The sequence below is a fragment of the Grammomys surdaster genome, unplaced genomic scaffold, assembly GCF_004785775.1.
Source record: "Grammomys surdaster isolate TR1022 unplaced genomic scaffold, NIH_TR_1.0 126086, whole genome shotgun sequence".
NCBI classification, from domain to species: Eukaryota; Metazoa; Chordata; class Mammalia; order Rodentia; family Muridae; genus Grammomys; species Grammomys surdaster.
Window position 1 is genome coordinate 5,325,514 of NW_021620894.1, and position 23,982 is coordinate 5,349,495.

Below are 23,982 nucleotides of genomic sequence, written 5' to 3' on the forward strand. Positions count from 1 at the left end.
CTCTCTCTCTCTCTCTCTCTCTCTCTCTCTCTCTCTCTCTCTCTCTCTCTCTCTCTCTCTCTCCTTCTCTGTTCCTTCTCTTTCCCTGCCTCTGCTCCCTCCTCAACTCTCCTTCCCATGACCCTAAATAAATTCTACTTCTACTTTTATACTAGACCCTTCTTATGGCTGGTATCTCAGGGGGGAGGTATGCTTCAGCATGGGCCTGCTGAAGTACCCTCTCCCATCACACCATACTGAGGCACTCTATAGAACATATCCTTGGATTTTAAAAACATAACATTTACTGTGCCAGTTTGACTGGCCAGGAATTTGCTAGATAGAGAGGACTGGGCTTGAACTCACAGAGAGGTCTCTGACTCTCTACTGCTGGGATTAAAACATGTTCCTCCCACCTCATCCAGCCAAATTCTCCTCTTTTTACAAAACGCTGGCAAGTTATTGGCCAAGGATCTATCCAAATCCAGCATGACTTTACCTCATCTCTTTATAACACGGTCAAGAACTCTACTTCCCAATGAGGTCATGTGATAGATCTTTGGAATTGGGACTTCAACATGTACTTTGAAGAAGACACAATTGAACATCAAACCAGAGTCCACATCACAGGTACCCACAAGTGTCTGGGATATAGATGGTTTCAGTAAGTAGGAGCTTTCTTCACAATAGGACAAAGGAGGATATGGTTTCAGAGCATCATTGTCTCTTTTCTCTACCAGGCACAGAGCCATGAGCTGTATGGTTCTAATGGAGTCCTCACTGTCCTGTCTCTGTAGACCTTAACCCTCAACTCCTCTTCTGGCCATCTTTCCCAGCCAGGTAGCCCAGCAGAGAACAGCATATCTCTGCTAAGTCAAGCCTGCAGGACATGCTCTACAGCACAGTGACTTGTCCTGGAGGAGCATGGTCATAGCTATACATGCCCTCTTTGACTCCCAGGGAGATTCAACTTTACACATAAGAGGGATATGCCCACTGGCAAATTGTTTCTCCTCCAAAGCAGCATCTCTGTGAGCCAGGTTGAAGCTGTAAAGGCACTCAGGGTCTCCTCTCCCAACAGCCAGGTAGGAGGGCTTATGGGTAGTCTCTGGATGTCTCTCCTGCTAGACTTCATTTTAACTCTTTATAATATTGGGAAGGATTCTTCTCCCAAGTAAGGCACATGTTTAGGTACTGGGGCTTAGAATTCCAGCATGTATTTCAAAGGAACACAATTCATTCCCACGCTAGAATCTACCTCACAGTGACTGGGACACAGAGGTACTCAATAAATGAGAGCCATTGTCACGGTGACTCATGGTGTCAGGTTACATCCTGGAGAACGTGTGACAGTTAAATTATGACCACAGAAAGTGACTAGAATACAGGGAAATCCATATGACAGCTATACACCTCGAGGTAGTTTAGGTAAAGGAGACAAGGAAGAATCTTCTAGTCTAATAACGGAAGCAAGGACATTTCCATTATTGGCTGGCCACAGAGTGATGATCCATTTGATTGATGGCCCACAGCCAGAGTGACTCTTTGTTGATCTCTCCACTAGGCAAGAGATTCAGATGTCATGTCCATCTTTGGCTGACTACTGTTGTATTCCTGTACATTCATTTTGATACTTTTCATAGCCAGAAAAAAGAATCCTTTAAAAAAGTAAAAGCAAACAAACAAGGAACATAAACAGCCAATTTAAGCAGGTATAGACCCCTGCTTTGTATTCGCCAGCATCAATAAGCAAGAGAGGGCAAAGCCTGCAGTCCCACAGTCTTACAATGTTCAGAGTGAATACAGTGGACCCTGGAGGCAGAGGAGTCCTGGGCATTCCTGCGGGAGCTTATCTAAGCTTTGGTCCCTACCTCCTGGAAGAGCAGGACTGAGGCCAGTCATTGACACACTATGTACCAAGTGGTACTCCCAGCCATCCCTATTTAGAGACAGAAGCCATCTTGGCTGGAAAGCCTTCAAGTGTGATTTTTTTCCATCTCCTCTGTTTGTTAAGTTCCTGCAGCTGATGGAGCAAAAAAAAATAGCCCAGTGCATTTGCATTTAAGTCTCGAAATCTAAATATTTCTGTGAGTCATCCATTATTACCATATAACTCGGTGTTTGCATGCAAATAACTTTAATGGCATAAATGCTTGTAAAATAAGTCTCTTACCATATGAACTCTGTAAAGAATACTAATTCCCAGCGTCATGAATGGCTTCGAGAAATCAATCACTTTCTCACGTTCGGCTGTGATGGTGAGACCCGCCACAGCCAGATCGGCTTTCTGAAAGGACATAGAGAGAAACTATCAGAGAAGGTAGGACCGTCCCTGTGGAGTAGGTGTCACTCTGGTCAGATCTCTTGGCTCAGTCAAGATCTAAACCATCTCTCTCAGAAGGACCCATGTGAAAGCTATGATCCGTGTTGTCTTACTGGTAGACCCCTCTGAATTCATAGGTGTTTACAAGAATGAGAGAACACAATCAGACTGTTCGGATCCAATTTCCAAATGTTCAAGGAAAAAAGACCTTCTGGGTAAACTTCTTCAATATCCTTCTCTGTCAGAAATTCTTCCGTGAATCCAACTACAAATCCATCCTGAAGAAGAAAAGCCCTTTTCTATTGTCTACAAGCCAATACCTGGGGCCACTGGAAAGCCCAGAGCCAGGACTTGGTTCTAGCCTGTACACTGCCTGAATAAAGAACTCATCAAGCTTAGTCAGTGTGCTTGCCTAGGACTCCACAGTCTCATCCACAAACCAAGATGGACAGTGAAGGGAGTATTCACTTCCTCACAGAAATTCTCTCACATGATGCTCAAAATGCACCCTCTGGCACCTACGTCTATCCACATCACCCACTGGACCAATGAAAGTGTGAACTCCTAAATCTCTTCCCAGAGCTCAGGGTCAGGTTCTTTGTGACTATACATAGGATTCTGTATTCATAGCCATGGATTCTGACCTATAATTTAATATTTAAGAGCAAAGAGTTAAGTGCCATGCTTATCACCCAGGGAATGTATTTCATATATTTCATCAAAAAAAAAACAGGGAGAAAAGTGAAGTGTTCACAAGGCCACTAGTCCTGAGTGGGCTTGGGTACCTAGTGCACATGTAAGTGCACACCCATCTGATGACTGCCAAACCGTTGCAAAGAAAGTAGGGGGCTACTGTGCTGTGGCTGTGAATAGCCGCCATGGGTTCCTGTGTCTCAACATATGGTCTCTAGTGGTTTATGGAGGCTGCATAACCTTTTGGAACCCTTGGAGCCTAGCTAGAAGACAAGGCCAGAATGGAGGAGCTTGTGGATTATAGTTTGGCATCCAGGGACATACTCTGTCTGTCTCTTTGTCTATCTCTCTGTCTCTGTCTTTCTGTGTGTCTGTCTGTCTCTCTGTCTGTCTCTGCCTCTGCATGCGTGTGTGTGTGTCTGTCTGTCTGTCTTTCCCCTCAGCTTCTTTTGTTTGTTTATTTGTTTGTTTGTTTTTTGAGACAGGGTTTCTCTGTGTAGCCCTGGCTGTCCTGGAACTCACTCTGTAGACCAGGCTGGCCTCGAACTCAGAAATCCGCCTGCCTCTGCCTCCCAAGTGCTGGGATTAAAGGCGTGCGCCAACACCGCCCGGCTCCCCCTTCAGCTTCTGATGCGTGCCATGGTCAGAGGCATCTGCTAGTAGGCCTACCTCGCCTTCATGGATTGTGTTCTTTGAACTGTGAACCAAAGCAAACCTCTCCCCTTTAAGTTGCTGCTAGGCTTTTGGTCATAGCAATAGATAGCACCTAATTCAGATGCTGATGCGACTGGGGCTCAGGAGGCCCAGTCCATCAAGTAAATCCACCAAGATTCACTTTCAACATCTTCATGCCAGTCTCCCATCCTCAATTCATGTCCCAGCACAGGTTAGCAAACTTAGACCCTAATCAAGTAGAGCCTTCCTTCCGAGAAACTCGAGTGCAGGTGAACGAGGGCTTTAATGAAGAAGGGGGAAAGTGAGTGGCTTGTTCCATATTTCCGTGAAAGTGTTGATGACTGCCACCAAGTGAATCAGCCCTTGGGTGACAGAGTGGGGTCTGATTAGTAGATTGTCAGCATCTCCACCTAGGGGGACTCTTCAGAGGCTTGCCTGGGACTTTCAGAACCTCAGCCTCTCAGTGACACTGACTTGTGTTCAGCTTGTGAGCGACAAAGGCAGCCTTAGAGTCCTGCAGGGGCAATGCTACACCCGTGGGTGCGGGTGTGCTGTAGAATAGGTGCACAGCCCTGCCTGAGATCTGAAGGGGAAGGAGCACAAGTTGAAATAGTCAGAATAAAGCAACTGAAGTAAACATTGAGACAACAAGGGACTGGGGAGATGGCTTGACCAACAAAGTGCTTGCTGTGCAAGCATGCTGGTCTGAGTTGGATCCCAGGTACCCATGCTTAGAACTTTGTTATTAGAGATGCCCACTTGTAATCTCAGTGCGCCTGCAGCTATGCCCGTGTATGTCCCTGGTGCTTACTGGCTGGCCAGCTTAGCCTAATTGGTGAGCTCCAAATGAATTAGGGACCCTGTCTCAAAATACCAAGGTGAGTAACAGTTCTTGAGAAATGACTTGAAGTTGGCCTCTACCTCACCTCCACGTGTACACACACACACACACACACACACACACACACACACACACACACATGAAGATTAAGATTGGGACTGGGTAAATGGCTCGCTGTGTAAGAGTGCTAGCTGCGTGAGTGTGAGGACCAAGATTTAAATCCATAGCACCTGCATAAAAAGCAAGGCATGTCTGTAACCCTAGCATTGATGGGGTAGAGACAGAAGGATCCCAGGAGCTCACTGAGCCGAAACATAAGCTTCCAGTTCAGTGAGACCCTTTCTTAAGGTAGTAACAGGACAATGGTACAATAAAACACCAGTGTCCTCTTTTGCACGTATGTCATGTGTCGCTGCATACTAATACACACACACACACAGACACACACACATACACACATACATGCCCCCCCCCACACATACACACATACACTCACACACACACACACACATACACACACACATACACTCACACACACACACACATACACACACATACACACACACACACACACACATACACACATACACTCACACACACATACATTCACACACACATACACACACACATACACACATACACTCACACTCACACAATACACTCACACACACACACATACACTCACACACACACATACACTCACACTCACACACATACACTCACACACACACACACACTAATTACAATTTTTTTTAAAGTGATTGAGTTGACAAAACAGGCAAGGGGTGAGCATAGCATCTGTTCCTTTCTCTGGTGATTTCTTTTCTCAGAACTCCAAATCAATTAACCAAAGTAAATTGTGATGACCCCGGATTTCCTTTTTTCTTTTTTCTACACTCAGCTTTTCTGTAAAAGGGGCAACAATTTGTAAATCATTTTGCAAGTTTATTCATGTTGGCCAACAAAGATATTATGAATGCCAGAACAACTCATATGTCCATATGGACAGAGCGCTGGAAATGGGCTAGCTACCTCCTTCTCCCCTCCACCTGTGTAGGTGGGGACAGCATGCTCCCAGCACACGCAGGCCATTTCTTCCCCAAATTGGGCCACACACAGAAAATTGCCTTTCTGCTGGCAAAGCTGATTTGGCACCTCTCGCCCGATCTCTCTTTCCTTTCTCCTCAGGCTGGAATAAGTTGGGGGTGGGGGGTGGGACAGGGAAGCAGCAGCAGCAGAAAGCTACAAGAAACAGGCAAGAGGTTTGGTGGTGGCTGTTTTTTATATTTAATTGACTCAGTATAGAAGAGTAATTATCTACCTTGGCTTCAGCGCACCCCGGGGTGCCAGCCGCGATCACGTGGGATCAGATTATTCCAAATGATGTGTGTTCATTTTCTTTTACCTTAGTTAAAAAGACATTATGCTATAAAGCAGCCTTCAGATGAGGAGCTAATGTGCCATGAAGACACACTAACAAGGAAGGGGGCGGGGACTAACAGGACTGTTACAGAGTCTAAGGCTGGAGGCTGGAGGATGGGGGAGGGGAACATGGGCACATGGCAGCCCCTATGGGGCCTCGTGGTGAGGTGAGAGGTTATGCTGTCCATGAGAGGGAGCAGTGGATGGGAGATGAGGGGATCTGGATCTTGTCACAGCTGGTCCCCAACCTCATTGTGATCCTTGAAAGCTTTTCTTCCACAGGAACGAGCTCCCTTTACTGTGAAGGGAAAGGGGTCCAGCCAGGGAGCTTGCTGCCTTTCCCAGACATCAGTCTCAGGGTTTCTGCCCTACATAAGGTCATGTGACTTTCTTTAACTGGTCCCCATTCTGCCCCAGGAGGTGATGGCAGGATGGAATGATGTGGTAGGCATGAGGACAAGATACCCAGGGCACAGTCTGGCACCCAGGCTGGGCAGCAACTGCAGGAACCTGGACCTGGAAAGGGTGGGAAGGAAACTGTGGGGCTCAGGCCTGACCCTTGGCATCCTAGAGCTGGGAAAACAGACGGGCCAAAGAGTCAGGCTGAAATCAGAGACAGGAAAAGAGAGCACACATTCATTGTGTGGTAGAGCAACACACACACACAAAGGTGTTTAAATGTATCCCCAGACAGCACCAGGCCTCACTCCTTTGCTTAGTTTTGATTGAAAGTGCTCTTTGAAGGCCTTTGGATGCTGCCTCTGAGGGATGTCCCCTTTTATCTCCTGGATGTTGGTGGAATTTACAAGGCTGGGCCTAGCAGGAGCTGGCCTAGAGGTGACTTTCAAAACCACCACCCTTTGTCTCTTTGGAGGTTAACGGGGGTTATGAAGCAGACCCCTGTTTGATATCAAAGCCCAAAGCCTTCTATGGCTTCTTTGGGGATCTGGACTTGGGCTGGGGGAAGAGCATGTTCACAGTAGGGATCCTATCTGCTCAGGTTGCGTGAGCCCATAGTCTCCTGTGGGGCTTCCCTGATGATGAGGACATCTGTTGGCAGCCACAGAGCTTGGCCACACCAAGAGGACAAAACTGGTACAGTTACCTTGGCTGCTATTTTAAGACAGTCACTACACCACTTTGTGCAAAACCCTCTCCCTTGGCACACATCAGGTCTCCTAGTGCCCTGGCTTGCCTCCCCCACCTATGGTTTTCCCTGAGGCACAGATGAGGGGACAGTCAGTAGGCTACCCCTAATTCATGGTGACTCAGTCATATTCTCCAGGCAAGCTTTGTGACTATGGTTCAATATGCAAATCAAGAGAGAGGATTGCATGGAGGAGCCCTTGAGGCTGTAAAAACTGTAGAGTGCTGCTGTATCACATCAGTGTGCGTTGGCTGAGCCTTCGGTGTAGGGCAGGCCTGCCTGGACTCAGTCACTCTCTTGCTGTGTGACCTGAGACAAATCGTTTCACTTCTCTTACCCTCAGTGTGCTCATCTGTCAAGTGGGAGTAATCAGAACTCACTTTCTACAGTAGGGGGAGGGTCAGCAAGAAGGTATTGGGTTGTGAGCATGGGCCCGGTCCCCTTCTGTTGTTGGGGGATGGTGGTGCTGGGAGATGATAGAGCTAGCTCAAAAGGCCTTGGAAACACATCTGAGCTCGCAGTGAGTGGCAGGCTTTCTCGTAGGCCCCTGGCTACTCATCCCCTCAGGTCTTTCCACAATGACCTTGTGCTTCTTTGTGTGACCTATGTGGGGACCCTCAGAGGCCTCCAATCACCTCATTCTTTGGGAATCTATGGGGAAACAGATGCCAAGTGGAAAGTAGGCATTCTCCATATCCTTCTCTGAACCTCTCTGGAAGAGTCGATGGTGTACTCCGCACCCCAGCCCCACCCCAAGCCGCTTACAAATTCTCTCAACTCTACAGAGCTGTCTCTGACCAGCTTCTAGAACTTTCCTCCCTCTGACATCTTTACACAAGTCTCAGCTTCTGCCTCAGGAAGTCATGTGCTGCTGCACCTCAGCTCCCTGCGCCTCCTTGAGCCTAGCCTGTACCCGATGCTCACAGGGATTCCTTCTCTTTACTTAATTCTGTAATTGAATCTCTTAACTCTGGAAGGCTCTGGGAGGAAATGCTGCTCAGAACAAGAACAAGACGGCGCTGACCATCCCAAAAGCCCTAGTTCCCAGGGAGATTGCCTTTGGACAGTACAGAAATTTCAATCAAGGCCATATAAGGTTGTAGAAAGGGGCTGACATTCTTTGCAACATCCAGAAGGGAAGGGACTTTGAGACCATTCCTCAACCACAAGCCTGTGTCATCACATTAAACTGGGTTCAAATTCATCACTATCCTGAGGATGGGTGGGTCCTGAGGATGGGTGGGGTTGATGACTGGATATTCCCATGTTGATTATGTAACTGGATGAGCACAGGACATGCTCAGGGGAACAGTAAGTGGATGCTGGCTGAACTGGCGGGACGGACGGATGATATGGATGGAAGTCTCAGGAAACGTGCTTTTTCTTTTTTTCTTTCTTTCTTCCTTCCTTCCTTCCTTCCTTCCTTCCTTCCTTCCTTCCTTTCTTTCTTTCTTTCTTTTTTTTTGCAGGGTTTGGGGTAGGGGAGTGTGCAGGGTCTCTCAGTATAATCCTGGCTGTCTTGGTACTTGCTTTTAGACCAGGCTGGCCTTGTGACCTTAGGAAGCCCTCATGGCTTCCCCATGTCTACTTCTCACTTTACCATGACATAACAATAGCTGACCAGGGATCCTTTAAGGCTATGTGAGATTGTACATCCCGTGCAGGAAGCACAGTGCTTAGCATATACTATAAAGTCAACAAATGGTTATTAACATTGTTTCTTTCTAGAAAAATTCACCTTCGTACCAAGACAATGAGACTTTTGAATATATGATACATACATATATAGTGATATATATATGATATAGTGACATATTTATAGTGATATATATGTGATATATATCTATATATGTGATATATATATATGTATGTATATATATATGGAGAGAGAGAGAGAGAGAGAGAGAGAGAGAGAGACACATATACCTATACCCATACCTATACCTATATCACTATGTACCACAATCCTCCTGCCTCCTAGGTGCTGGAATTATATGAGTGAATCTTCAAGTCTTCTGGTTTTGTGCTTTCTCCTGAGAATTTTCCTGTGCTGTGTGCATAGTTTTAATTCCAGCACACGGGAGGGAGAGGCAGGTGGATTTCTTTGCATCTTTGCATCCAAGGTCAGCCTGGTCTTTGTAGACCAGGACTGCCAGGATTATATTGAGAAAACCTGCACACCCCTCATCAACCCTGCAAAAAAAAAGGGGGGCAGAAAAAGCAAGTTGTCTGGGACTCCACCCACTTTGTCCATCCTGCCTGTGCAGCCAGTGTCCATTCATTGTTCCTCTGAGCACAACCTGTACCGTCCAGTTACAGAATCAACATGCGACTATCAACCCCACCCATCCTCAGGCCATTCGAAGTTTTCCCTGTCACACACCGCTCCTGCCCATCTTTTCAGGAGCTAGCCCTCCCACCTCTCAGTCACTGAAGGAGAGAAGACAGATCTGCTGTAGTGTGCCTCTGCCAGAGCAGTGTCCGGGGTCATTTCAGCTTGGCTGCTGATGTGATGTGACCTTAAATTCTCTAGGTCTCCATTTCTTCTCTGATGAAGGGGGGAACCATGCATCCATTCATGACCTTCTAGGAAGTGGGATGCCTCTGCAGAGTGCGGGCCAGGCTACGGTAATTCTGCAGATAGGGTCCCTGACCATTCTTCTTGCCCTCACGTTGCCTCTCCAAGGTCTTACATCCCCATGATTACAGTTTCTTGAAGCAGGCATTAACCTCTTTAAGACGGTACACACACGACAAAGTCACCCTTAGCACTGTTTTACAGACAAAGAAACTAAAGCCCAGAGAGGTTAGGCATTTGCTCAAGCTCACACAGCTAAAGAAAACTAACTTCAGACCCGCGTGTTCAAATCCTTAAGATTGGAGACTGTCTTCTTACTGTTGTACTTTTCCTGGTTAGTGTTCTACAAGTGGGCACACAATCAGTCCCTAACGACAACTAGTATAGTTCTGGGGCAGGTGGGCACCCCTAAACACAGTCTATGTTTGAGCTCTTTCTTGCTGACAGCTGAACCAGGCTAATTTCTTGCAAATTGCTGGTATGGGTAGGACTTTTATTTTTTCAGGCCTGAGTGCCTAATTCTGGCCAGACACAGTCCTGGTTCATCAGGCCAAGAGACTTGAAACCCCAGTTTTCCCACTAGAGGGCGCACACTCCACTCCCTAATCATAAACCCCTAAAGTCCAGGATGGCATTAGCAGGGAACCTAGATCCTTATTGACCAGAGCAATTGTCAGCAGGGTGCTAATTACACTTCTGGAAGGGACAGGGTAGGCAGGTCTGGGCTAAGCCAGGAGCCAACTACAGGGCCTGCTCTGTGCTTAAGCTACCTCCACCCCCCTACCCTCCACCTTCCCCCTCCCCCCCCACACTCCCACCCCCAGGCTCTCCATGCCAAGTCCTCTGCTGCTCAGCCAGGTTAATTAGCAAAGCATCTCCACCCATTCCGAATGAGAATCTGCACACTTCTGTCTTCCAACCTATTCACCTGCTACAGGCCTTTCTCCCACCATCCCTAACTATGCAGATGCCCCCGGAACTAGACTGAGCAGGGAGGCAAGGACTCTGAAGGAGCCAAGGACTCATGGCCGCTGCTGGTTCTTGCGTCCCCGGGAAATCATCACTTAGACTCCATAATAACAGGATCTCCTGTTTGCATCATCAGGATGGATGCCCACTCCACCCACCAGGGGTGGTCAGGGAAAATGCCTAGCAGGCACATGGCATCTGCAAAATGTTTGGTGTCCCTGCCCAGTGGGTAGTTAGGGAGCTCATTTCCTGGCTGTTCCTTTCTTTCAGAACCAGTATGAGGTGAAGGATAAGGGAATACAATCGTGTCTAGTTTTGGTCACCTCGATAGACACACACACACACACACACACACAATTTATGTTCAGTTTGGTCATCTGTACTGGTACCTGCCCAACCTCCTCCCTAAGCCTGTTCCCCATAAGCTTCCATTCAGAGAAAGCCCCTAGCCACTCTTTGCAAGCCTGTTCACTGGACCTAGCCTGTCACAGTGATGCCGGGGGAGGCAGATGCCAGAAACCCATTAGCATTCGTCGGGGGAGTGGCAATGTCATCCCTAGGTCCAAGTCATCCCTGGTGCTATTTCTTGAGGTGACAGTCTATTCTCAGGATTGGATGGATTCCCTTAGAGTTAAATTAAAATCCCCATGAAATATTTACTTGGCTGGGCACAGGGCTCGGTTACTGGCCTGTGAGGACAGATCGAAAGAAAGATTTCGGGCTGTGGGGAGAAGGGCTAGCTCATCGTTTGAGGGTGAAGCCATAGGGCACAGGGTCTGAGCTGGGTCGGCGGGTGGAGAAGGCAGCGTTAACTTTTGATGTCTCCTGACAGGCCTCTGTTTACTGTGCTCCTTCCTGCCCTTTGTGCTCAGATAGAGATGTGCTTTGCCAGCACACAGTGTCACACTCTGCCTCAAACTAGACCTCTGTTTCCTCTGAACACTTTTTCTCTGTGTCCCTCTGTCTCTATCTCTCTCAATCTCTGTTTTTCTCTCTCTCATGGTGTCCATGTGTATATGTGCATTCCTGTGTGTGAGTGCAGGCTTATGAGTGGCATGTCAAGTGGTAGGTCAGAGGACAACTTTGGGGTCAACTTTTGGGGCCTAAATCGTGAGACAGGGTCTCTGTGCAGGCTAGTTTTTGCCAAGTTGACATACACCTAGTCAAACCTGGATAAAGGGGATATCATTTGAGGAAGGACCTGCATCAGATTGGCCTACGGCACACCTGTGAGGGCATTTTCTTGATTGTTAATGTTGTAGGAGGGCCCAGTACACTGTGGGTGGTGTCATTCCTCAGCAAATGGATCTGGGCTCTTTATGAAAGTTAGCTGAATACAAGCCAAGAAGGGATCCAGTAAGCATTCCTCCATGGTTTCTGCTCCAGTTCCTGACTCAAGGTTGCTGCTTTGAGTTTCCACTCAAACTTCCCTCCATGCTGGGTTGTAACCTGGGAGTCCTAAGTGGAAATAAACCCTCCCCTCCTCAAGTTCCTTTTTGATCATGGTGTTTATCATAGCAACAGGAAGTTGACTAGCATGGTCTCTTCACTGTTCACTGCTCTGTGTGCCAGGCTACCTCACCTTCAAGCTTCCAGAATTTTCCTGTCTCTGCCTCCCATCTCACCACAGGGATACTGGTACCACAGATATACCCTGCCATGGTGACTTTATGTGAGTCCTAGGGGTTTAAACCCAGATTCTCCTGTTTGCATGGCAAGCTCTTTACCATGCTGAAGCATCTCTCTAGCCTTGTCTGGATACCCACGTGACGGGCTACTCCCAGCCCTCTTGGACTCATGATGCTGCTTCTTATTCATTATGCGAGAACCATGCTCTAAAATTATCTTGCTAACGTATCAAGCCACCTGGTGAACATGAAAAATGAGAGTTCCAGGAGGCAAGGAACCCCTACCTGTCATTTACAATGTGTCCATGTATACAGAGTGTCTGTCCTTTGGTCAGCACCCAGAAAGTGCTTGTTGAATGGATGTGATCAGGGAACAAATGGGTAGACACCTGAAAGAGGAGCCCAAGCACCGAGTCTCTCAGCTCAATTCCCAAAAAGGGCAACTTAAGCAGAGTATACTGGCTCTGGATAGAACCCTTAGGCTCTAGATGCTGTCCCTGTAATAGATGTCAGTTACTTGGCATCTCCATGCCTCAGTTTCCCCATATGGAAAACAGAAGCAGTGATAATATATTCCATGAATATATTGTAAAGTTTAAATCAAAGAACACATAGAAAAGAGCCAGGACGGTGCCTGGAATAGAACATGCCACAGGAGAAAGGGCTGCTATGACTTGTTAACAGCTTAAAGTGTTAACTTTAATTTCATTTATCCAACTGATTGCTTTAGAAAATTCAATGTAGAGTCTGAAGAGTGCAAAGAAATCTCGTGATTGGAAAATTGATATGTATTATATAGACCTCATATTGTTTACGTCATAACAGTGTGGAAAGGAAACAGCATCCAGAATTTGGGTCTCAGTGGCCGTGACTTCCTCAGACATTGCCGCCATGGCTGCTGTCACCACACCTGGCTTTCTGAAGAATGGCCCCAGTTCACACAGCTCAGGGAACAAAAAATATAAGCCTCTTTGAGGTTTCAGGATAATACACTTGTTTCTCCTTACTTTTTCTTCTCCCTCTCTCTGTCCCTCCTTCCCTCGCGCCCTCCCTCCCTCCCTTTCCAGGGAGGGTCTTATGTAACCAAACCTAGCCTTAAACTCACTATGTAGCTAAAGATGGCTTGAAATTCTGACCCTCCTGCCTCCACCTCCCAAGTAACAGGATTACAGTATGTGGTACCATTCTCAGTTTATGTCGCATTTGAGAAAGGACTCAGAGGCTCCTGCGTGCGAGGCAAGCACTCTTCCACCTGAGCTACAGCCCCAGCCCAACACACCTAAGTCCCCATTACTGATATCATCCAGTCCACATGGAGATGCTAATCTTGAACAATGCTGTGTGCTTAGAGACATTAAATCTCCTCCTGCCCACACTTGCACTCCCCTTTTGCTGGTGTCCCAGCCCTACTTGTTAGGGTCTAGAAGGAAGTGGTGATGGTGGTTGGGGGCAGGGCTGGGGAGGCTAACATGGAGCAAGGCTCACAGGCTCCATTAGTGCTCAGGACTGCAGCCTTTACTGTGAGTGGAGCCTTTCCTAAACTGTGTGTGCCTTCTCCCATCACCCTGTTATGGGATCCAGGCCTACTCAGAGCCTGAATAAAGCATAAGCAGGAAAGCTCCTGCAGGAGCCTCTGGTGCTCCGGGGCCCTGATAGGAGAGCAGCTTGTGGTAGGTTCAACTCCTTCCTACTTGCCAGGCCTGTAATTAGGAGTGGTGTGATTTTTAGGCTTATTAGGATTGTTTTTGTTAGATGAAACAAAGTATCCAACTCCTGGGAGCACCATAGAAAACATGCAGAGACCTCCCTGGGGTCCCTCTAAAGACTGTGGGGGCTCCTCGGGAACCTTCTTTTATTTCAATAACTTCCTGAGCAGCCTCATCTCAGAAATAGGCTCTTGAGCCACACCCATCTCATCAGGAGGGAGCAACTGTCATGGCCAGCCTGTCACAAATACAGTGTCTCTGGTGCTCATTTCAAATTGGTCCTTGCATGAGAAGAGGCTCAGTGGAAGACAGTGACATCTCCCAAGCCCCTTGTATCCCCAAAGTCTTGGGAGGAAGAGCACTGAGACATTGTGGATGAGCAAATGGGTTTTGTCTCCTTCAGAGAGATGCCTCACCTGGTTGACAAAACCAAAAAAAAAAACACAAATAAAACAACAACAACAACAACAGAACAACAACAACAACAACAAAAACAAAAAACAAAAAAACCCTCTGTGCAGAACTGACATTCTCAGGTTGTATTTGAGTCCTGTGACAACCTCTACACTCATTGGTATCCTATTTAGAGTCAAGGATAAGAAGGAGGCTCCCGTGCATGGCTGAATGGCCATGTGACATTGGGACAGCAGCCACCTCTGAGAGGGAAGATGAAGAATGCTAAAAGCAGACAGAAAGGGTAAGGAACTGAAAGGGGGACCTTTGAGGTATTGATAATGACAGTGTTCTCATAGGCGTGTCCCCTTGTCATAATTCTTCAAGCTGATTCATAGCTTGTACACGTCTCTGTAAACCTAAATCAGCAACATTTAAAAGATTTGTGTGTTTATATTTGTGTGAATGTCTCTTTGTGCATCCACACACGTGTGTGAAGGTACACAAGCATGCACACATATGCAGAGCCCAGAAAAGAGTCCTTTGAGGCAGAGTCTCTCTCTCTCTCTCTCTCTCTCTCTCTCTCTCTCTCTCTCTCTCTGAGCCTGGGAAACCAACAAGCCAATGAGCCTCCCCCCCACCCCATCTCTGCCCCACTTGAAGATGGGCTGATAGGTATTAATGGAGCACCCAACTTGTTTTTGAGGTGCTGAGATCTGAATTCTGGCCTTCATTATTGGGACAGTTGACACTCTTAACTGAGAGCCAATTCTCCAACACCATTTTCAAAATATTAACAGGTTTTCCCAAGTAAAAGAGAGACAAATGTGACATGAAACACTGTTGGCTCTGAGGTAAGAGATAGTGACACTATTGAAGGCTGGAAGTGTCCCTAAATGTGCACCACCCTCCACCATTGACTTCATGTGGGCTGGGAAAGGTAAATTCAGGTATGGTATGTTTCTGCTCAACATCTGTGTGACTTCTAAAGTGAGAAGAGCCAAAATGAACAACTGGAATTGTAACTGGGCTTGAGTGTGCTGCCGGATGGCGTCAGCCCAGATTCTGCATTCTGCATCTGGTCTAAACAATTGAACAGACTGTGGGAAGCCCCAAGGAGCCAACTTTGTGGGCTGTGAGCATCCAGCAAAGCCTGCAGTGGGGACAGGATCTGGGCTCTCCCAGAAGAGCTGCAGTCACTACACCTCCCAGGACCCACTGTCCTCACCCGAGTGGAGTCTTCTCAGAAACAGAGAAGAGCCCGTGATGCTCACAGCAGCATGTGTGAACTATCTCCTAGTTCCTACCTGGCAGTAGGGGGGATGGCTGTCAGGTCCCTGGGGTCAGTCACTTAGCCTCTGTGAGCATCAATAGTAACACTTCACTCCTTCTTCCCAGGGTTGGTGAGAGGATGGAAGGAGAGATAGACAAGTCCCAGCACAGATAATTGCTCAGTAAGCTTCATTGCTCTTACTGAGATACAGGTTTCGATTCTGGAAACCACCTCTTTCCTCCTTCCATTCCTGGGAGTGCCAGGGAACGTGGCCTCTGCTCTGGGAAACTCCTGTGGTGTTTTCCAGAGCCAACCAGTTAAGAGTGGCCTGTTTCTTTATTTCCTCTGACTCCTTTTAATATTGGAGAGACTGACCCTGGGTGCATGCACATCTTCTGTTCCTGCTGACCGCATACACCCTTGCTCTTGCTCTCCCATCTGTGCCCTCACTGGCAGCCACATTCCCCTGCAGTCTGGGACACAGCAGGTTGCTCAGTCTGTCTCCTGGATTTGAGTAGGAACTTGCCTAGCAGAAGCCAATAGCGCTTTCCCTGGCAGCTCAAATTCATTGCCCTGACCACATGCTGCCTTCTCAAGGGACCTAGCCTTTCTTATTTATTTATTTATTTATTTATTTATTTATTTATTTATTTTTCCTGCCTGGATAGCAAATGTGTATATAGATGAAGGCAGAGGCTTGGCATGAAGCTTGGCATGTGGGGGCTCAGAAAGACAAGAAACAATCCCCAGTCTTGTGGGACTGGAGATGACTGCTTTTATAGGTGTCACGGCCACTGGTGCTGTCAATCCAAGTCTGACTTCATGCTGGTATGTATACGTATGTGTATGTGTATATGTGTGTGTGTGTGTGTGTGTGTGTGTGTGTGTGACATCAGATGTTTCTGACAAGCACAGGATGGCAAGAAAAATAGTGTGTGGCTCTGACTCCTGGAGTATATCATGATTCTGTCCAGAACCCGTGAGCCAGTGAGACCAAGCCAGGACAAAAAAAAGCAAGCAGAACACCAGCAGCCCTGGCAAGGACAGGGGAAGGGGCACATTTGGGATTCATGGGAAAGTGAGGGATGGGAAGGAGCTGCCTGCTGGACAGGGCAGGGAGCCACTGTAGCAGGTTTAGTGGCTGAGGCCCCTCCCACTGGGCAAGGGAAATCTGGTATATTTGAGCAGCTCTGACAGCGATCAGTCAGAATTGGGCCACAGGGGACTGGCCTAGAAGGTTTTATATCTGTCTCTGGTCCTGGTCCAACCTGCCAGGATGTGAGAGGCTTCTCTCCATCTTCCTGCTGCCATGGGAGCCTGTCCGTAATCCTTTCGCCACCACAACAAACTAAAATAAATCCACCATCGGGGCATTCTGTTAGGGACATTGTCACAGTTCTGAGAGATGTAATCAATGCAGCCACTTCTCCAAGTCCACATGGCTCCTAGCTGATAAAGACTGGTGGGCGGCTTGGAGGGGATGGTGTAAGGGGCGGCGAGCACAGAAGCACTGTCTTCCCACAACACCACCTCATGAATAGAACTGACAGTGGTCAGTTCTGAATAGATCGGGGGCCCAGACCTGCTGGCTTGCTGGCCTTCCTCGCCCACCTTGCTGGCTTGCTGTATTCATGCCATCTACTCTCCATCATGGAATCTACAGTGTCTCTCTGAGCATACCATGACATCCTCCCTGTCATCCAAAAGAGAGGACGGGAGTGAGCCTGGAGTCTTCAGCCTTCTTCCTTGCTCTCAACTCATTCAGTAACCAAGCACAGTGCATTCTAAGTCTGGACTGCCTGTTGAATCTATTGCTATCGTGATCTTCATTCGGGACTTCTGATTCGTTCCCAAACCATCCTTCCCACCAGTCCTGGGTACCAGGGGTTCTCGAGCTGAGTTAGACTGAGAACCAGCATTTCCCACATGCACCACAATCACTCCAGGGACATGTTAACTTGCAGCCTGATGACTCCCTTACCTCAAGTCTCTCATTCAGAAAGTCTGGATAAGGCATGGGAATTTGGATGTTCAGCAAGGACAAGATGGCGTTGATGCTTCTGATACAGTTTGAGAACCTCTGCCCTAGAGTTCATTCTACACTGAGTCCTGTCGATCCTTGGTTAACAGGCTTTAGTGCCTCTCCACTACCTTCAGGACACAGTCTTATCTCCTGGCTGTGACCTACAGAGGCTCTACCAGGCTTCGTCCTCAGCGCCACACCAAGCTATTGATGTCCCTTCAACTCATGATGGGGGCACGCTATACCCTTTATGACCCTTAAGTACGTTCTGCATTTCAGACCCTGCCTACTTTCCTCTGCTTGCAACTAACTCCCTCTTGCTAAACTCTTACTTGTCTGTCAAGGTCCAAGCTGATGATAACATCCACTGGAAGGATCCTAGTGTGACCATCGTGGACTTTGGCATCAGTAAGACCGGGCTTTGAATTCAAGATCAACTTATGTGACTTGGAGGTAAACTCTCTGGTAAGCAGAAATTAACCTCAGCTTCTTTGTTGTGAAATACGAATAATAATATTTATATCACAAGATTGTTTGTAGAGAGGAAATGATTCATAAAGAATACCCGCAGGTACTAGGTGTTCAATAAACAATCGCTGTGATTTTCATTAGCTGTGCTCTAAAGTCTTGCCTGCCTCCTCCAGCTTAATGAGTTTCTCTCTTCTCTCCTCCCATAAATTTGGTATGTGATCCCACTTTGCATATATCTTATGCTACGGCTTCGTGTTATATACTGGGCCTCATTCCCCATGGTATTGGGGCAGTAATATGAATATTATAGAGCGGGCTTTCCCAGCAGTCTTTTGGGCATCAGGCTTCACAAGCTGTAGGCACTTTCATAGGAGGAAAATCTACTACAGATTGATAAAACTCCACGTTAGAGGGCTTGATGGGCGAGCCTAGAGAAATTGGTTGGGTCGGGGGCCATGCTCACTCTTTGGACAACATACATCCTGCACCGCTGTACTTCAAGGTTCTATGTATACAGAACGGGAACTCCGAGATTCAACCTGAAGCCACAACCACAGCAAGACATCTAGGGGCGGGGCAGGTAATATTGGCTGGCCAAGATGGGAGTGCAGGAGCAGGTCTAGTAGGGGCCTAGCTTCAAGAGTTGCATTCTACTTGGGAAGAGAAAGAGTCCAAAGACCAGAGTTCATAACCTCTGAGATAGGATGAGGGGGCAACCAGAAGCAGAATTCCCAAAACTGGGTGATGAATGACAGTGGCTCTGGGGACTAAGGCAGAGGTTAAGTCCCTGTTTGCTAAACAGAACTCTCTCAAAAACACACGTGACCTCAGACTAGACCTAGTTCATAGGAGATTCCATATCCAGGTGACACACTCACTCTGTCATAGGGGTAAGGGACTGGGGCCAAACTTAGAAGTCATGACACTACTATTTCTAACTGTCCACAGGAGACAGTTTCTTGCTCCTGCCCCAGATCAATCCTCTGCTGCCCATCTCTCTGTGTAGCTGAAAGCCACCCCTTAGAAAGTTTGGGGACCTTAATTAACACATTCCCATTTCCTCTACAGACCCCTTTCTCCCCTTAACAGCTGGCACTCAGTGGGGAAAGCAAAAATAATCCCAGTGAAGTGACTCTTCTGATACATTTCCCAGGCGCCCCTGGGGTTTGGAGAAGTTCCCAGTCTGAAACAGCCGAGATAGCTCCAAACCTAAGTGAAACGTGCCCACTTCAGATTTCTCCAATCAACACCTTCAGAGGGAAAGAAGCAACGCTGGCATCTAAAGACCCACAAGTGAGACCCTTAGGCCTTCCCTCAAACCTGCAGCTGCCTTTTCTGGGCTTCAACCTCCACAGTCCCATGAAAGGGCCAGGCCACACCCACTTTCTAGGAGGTCAGGGAGTCAAGCTGTGTGTATTCTCTGATGACATGAAGATATCATGTTCATAACTGTCCACTTTGGGCTTTGCTGGCAGGTAGTTTACCTGTATGTATTTTGTTTACATGTTGAATATTTCTCCTACCTCCACTTTACCTCACCCATAGCTTCCAAAGATAAGACCTCCTGTCTGATCTCCAAGACCCTACCACAGTGACAGATGCATCCGAGGTGTCAAATCAGTCTGCTGACTGATCCCCAGAAAGCTTTCTTGTCTGAGCCTTGGCCTGGCAGCCAGGTTGCTACAGGCCTGCCAATGAGTGTTCTCCATAGAATGCTGAAGAAGGACTTGTCCCATGACACCTGACACCTTGTCTTGCCAACCTAATGCTGCTCTGACTGTGATTCATGTCCCACATCCATTACATAAGGAGTTCAACATGCACAGGGTGACCATGTTTCCCTCAAGGGGCTGCCAGACAGGTCTCTGGTCAGGAAGCTTTTGGTTTGTACTCTTGCATTGTGCTATGCTAGAGTTTGATCTTTCCATGACTTATCCCTTAGGGGACCTTGTACGAAAGCTGAGGTCTGCCCTTCCCTTTCCCATTAGAAAGTTTCCAGAGAAAAGGTATCTGGCTTCAAGACCCAGTGCTTCCAGACATGAATCAGTTGAGGCACTGTCTTCTCTGCCTATAATGGTGTGTGCACCCACGCATGAAGTAGGGGAGGGGGTATGGCTGTGCTGCTCATAAAAGAACCACCCACGATTCTTGATTTCTCATTGCTGTGACAGAAGCATCTTACGGGAAGGAGATTTACTTTGGCTTATAGTTTCAGAGACCAGAGTCCATCGTGGTTGACAGGGTCAGCGGCAGGAATGTGAGGCTGTTGCTTCTCGCCTCTAGGACCCAGAGACTAAGAAAACCACGAGCCAAATCCACTTAACATCTTCAAAGCCCCACCCCTAACAATACACTTCCTCCAGTGAGACCCCACAACCCAATGTTCTAGAACCTTCCAGGACAGCACATGAGCTGGGGAGCAAGAATTCAAACATATCAGCCTGCTGAGAGGGCGCGGGGCAGGGGGCACATTTTATATTCAGACCACAATACCTCACTTTCTAGATACAGGGTTATAGGCACAAGTGTCAATCAAATGTCACTCTCGAGCAGATCCTTGAGGGCTTTCTTGCTTATGATCCTGGACCAACCGAGTCCTTCCTCCCCATCCTAGCATGCAGATGCAGAGGATAGGAACTCTCCACCCAAGACACTCTCTGTCACTGTCACCTGTTGTCATAGTCACGTGTTCTCATGCTCCCATAGCTCAGTGGAAGGAACATGAGCCTGGGAACTGAACAGGGTGTTGCTCTAAGCTCTGATCATAGAATGTGTGTCTGGATGTGGGCTAATTATAGAACCTCCCAAGTTCCCATGTCCTCATTGTGAAACAGGGTAATGATCCCTATCTCACAGCTATCTAGGACTAATGGAACAGGGAGCCTGGAACGCTTACCTGGCATTTGGAGATTCCAGCCCCTCCTCCCTCATCCTTTCTTTCTTCGTTGCTTAGATTTGACCTAGGGAGAGATGTGACCAAATGTCTGGGACAGACATGGCCCTACTCTATTCTGTGAACAATGGCAAGGGAAACCAGAGGGAAGCAAAGTTCTGGAAACTTCTGGGTGGACTTCCACCAAAACCAGGGGGCAGAGAATGTTGTTGGGCCTCCCAACTATGACAGGCTGTGGCTCTGGAGGCCCCACTGTGGTCTTCTGCAAAATGAAACACTCATTCCTCATGCTGGGAAAGCTGAGAGAACCCTGTGCATGCTGGCAGCTACACAGCCATTCAGGAGAAAGCGAGCGGCCAAGCAGACCTGAAGGGCTTTTATTGGCTTTTAATCAAGTACATCTAAAAGGACTTGAGGACCCCAAAACAGCCTTTAGAGAACTCAGATGAGACAGTGCCACTCAGGGGGGGGCTGGATGGTAGAGGGAAAGGGAAGGTACCTGTGACCCAAGACGGAGTTCATGTCCTGGCCCTTTAACTCCCCAGTCTGTGGATAACGAATCAAGCAGAAGCAACATGGTCTGCCTTTCTTCCCAGGTGGTCATGGTTTGCAAGCAGAGTCACACTTTGCACACACAAGGAAACATTCCAGAAAGGGCCTTCCGGGCCAGCCAGCCCATTCCTCTTCCCTTGAGAAGCAGGCAGACAACCTTAACTGGTGTTTACAAATTGACAGGCAATGGAAGCCTCCCGGTTTACTAGGTTGTAGATGTAAGTGTTAAGAATCCCCGCACTCTCTCCATCACTCTGGGGCATCCTCAGCATTGCCCAGGTCAGGTTCATGCCATCTTCCTGAATCACTGGCATCTGTCTAATGAAATGATGTGTACATGGTATCCACCCTCTCCTCTGCTGAGTAACCCCTAGACCAAAGTCAAGTTGCCATTCCTCTCTGAACACAATAAACTGCCTAGTCTTCAGTCAGTGGTGTCCACACTAGGTGTCTGAACACGGCTTATATATTTAAACACAAGAATCCCATCCCAACTGGCTTGTGAATATAGCTTATTCCTCCCTGGCTCTTCTTGTGCCTGACTATGGTTGTTCAGAGCCAAGAGCATGGTAACAAATGAATCTCAGCATCAGTTACACCCAGAATGTCCTTTCTACAAAGATGATCCTTCTTGACCTCTCCAGAATCCCTCTCTTAGCTAAAAGGAGTGCACTCCAAGACATCCATCAGATGCCTGAAACTGGACAGAACTCCAAGCTCTACGGTGTTTTATTGTCTTCACTGAACATCCATCATGCACTATGTCTGTAACTTTTGCAGCTTGCAGTACAAGAACAAAAGTAGCCTTCATATTGTTTTCCTCTCCTTCACAGTCACACAGACAGGGGATTCATTCTTACCATAGATCTTAGCAACACAGAACGCAGTATTTTTTCCTTATTAAGTTGAGAGTTTTACCCACTCACCTATGGGAAGTATTTTATGAAAAGGCTTATCTTTGGCACATCTGAATTGCCAGTATCACTACTTTTGTGCTTTGGGGACATTATTAAGTAAAATAAGGAGATGACAGCAACTCGAATACCAGTATTGCCTTATTTGATAGACAGGTAGTGACTAAGGGGTGGATAACATATACAGTGTAGATACACTGGACAAGAAAGATGATTCTTCTTATCATGCTACTCATAATGACATGCAAGTGAAATTTTACAAACAATTTATTTCCGGAATTTTGCCTTTTGTATTTGCAGGTCCGTGGTTTATGACAGGTATCTGAAACCACAGCAGATGGATTTCAGATGAACAGAGACTCTTCCACTCTGCTGAGCTGGTTTTACCTTTGTGTGCCCTTCTCTGAGCCACCACCACAACTGGTTCATATTCTCCCAGACCTATCGCTACTCAAGTGAGTGTAAGTTTTTCAACTGTTTTGTGACAGTTTCCTCGTCTAGACATTTGGTTATTGTGGGGATTTGGTTAGCAGGGTCAGTCGAGCACTTAAAACAGCACCTGGTGGATCTGGGGAGAGGCTCGTGGGTTAAATGTTTGCCATGCAATCCTGACTACCTAAGAATCCACACCAAAAGTCAGACAATAGCATGGTGTCTGTAATCCCAGTGTACCCCTACAGAGAGGAAACAGGAGACCACCCAAAAGCTCACAGGCAAGTAAGCTTTGGGTATGCAGGGGTGAACAAGAGAGACCCTGTCTCAAATAGAGTTTCATTTTAGGTAAAGACTGACACAAAATCGCCCATGCATGCACACATGTACAATGACTCATGCTCGTGAATGCGTGTGCCACACGCACGCGTGTACACACACACACACACACACCACCACCACCACCAAACACCCCAAAAGATAAAGTTCAAATTAGTGGACGGAGGTTGTCATTCAGTGGTAGAGTGTGTGCTTAGGAAGAATGAGGTTCAATCCCCAACACCATCAGAAACATGTAATGTGTTAGCCTTTGTCATCCTATGACGCCGTTCTTACAGCTGTTATTAATATATCACATGTCACACCGTACAGTAATTCTCAGTTTTCTCATCTAACGTTTTGAATAGATTCCAGACCTTTTACAGGTAATCCCTCATATTTAAGCAGTTCTTGACAGGAAGTAGGCATTTTGATGAATGAGTGAAGTGTGGAGGTATAATTCAAGGCCACCTCTGCCCGACTGTTGAGAGCAAATCTTCACAGGGAGGGCGATGCCAAATGCCCCCTCACCACATCACGGCTGCCACTCAGGGCAGGGGAGGTAAAGAATGAGTGGTACACTCATCTGGCGGCCCCCGGATCAATTTCTCTCTGTTAAAGAATGCTGAGTACCGTTCTATGACCTATTTGCAGTTAAAATCGTCTCTGGCTTCAAGGTGGAAAGTGATCTCAGGGGACTATTTGAATTTTCTTTCAGTTCAGCAAAATGTCTCTGGCCAATCTTCCCAGTG

At 47.4% G+C, this 23,982-nt stretch overlaps 1 protein-coding gene across 1 annotated transcript in view; it reads right to left on the reverse strand.

Moving 5' to 3' along the window:
• Grik4 (glutamate ionotropic receptor kainate type subunit 4) overlaps nucleotides 1-23,982 on the reverse strand; it is a 174,614-nt gene that overhangs the window by 44,864 nt on the left and 105,768 nt on the right. Inside the window, exon 11 of the mRNA XM_028755739.1 lies at nucleotides 2,153-2,266. Coding sequence (XP_028611572.1) covers nucleotides 2,153-2,266 — 114 coding nt within the window. The remainder of the gene's footprint in view (nucleotides 1-2,152; nucleotides 2,267-23,982) is intronic.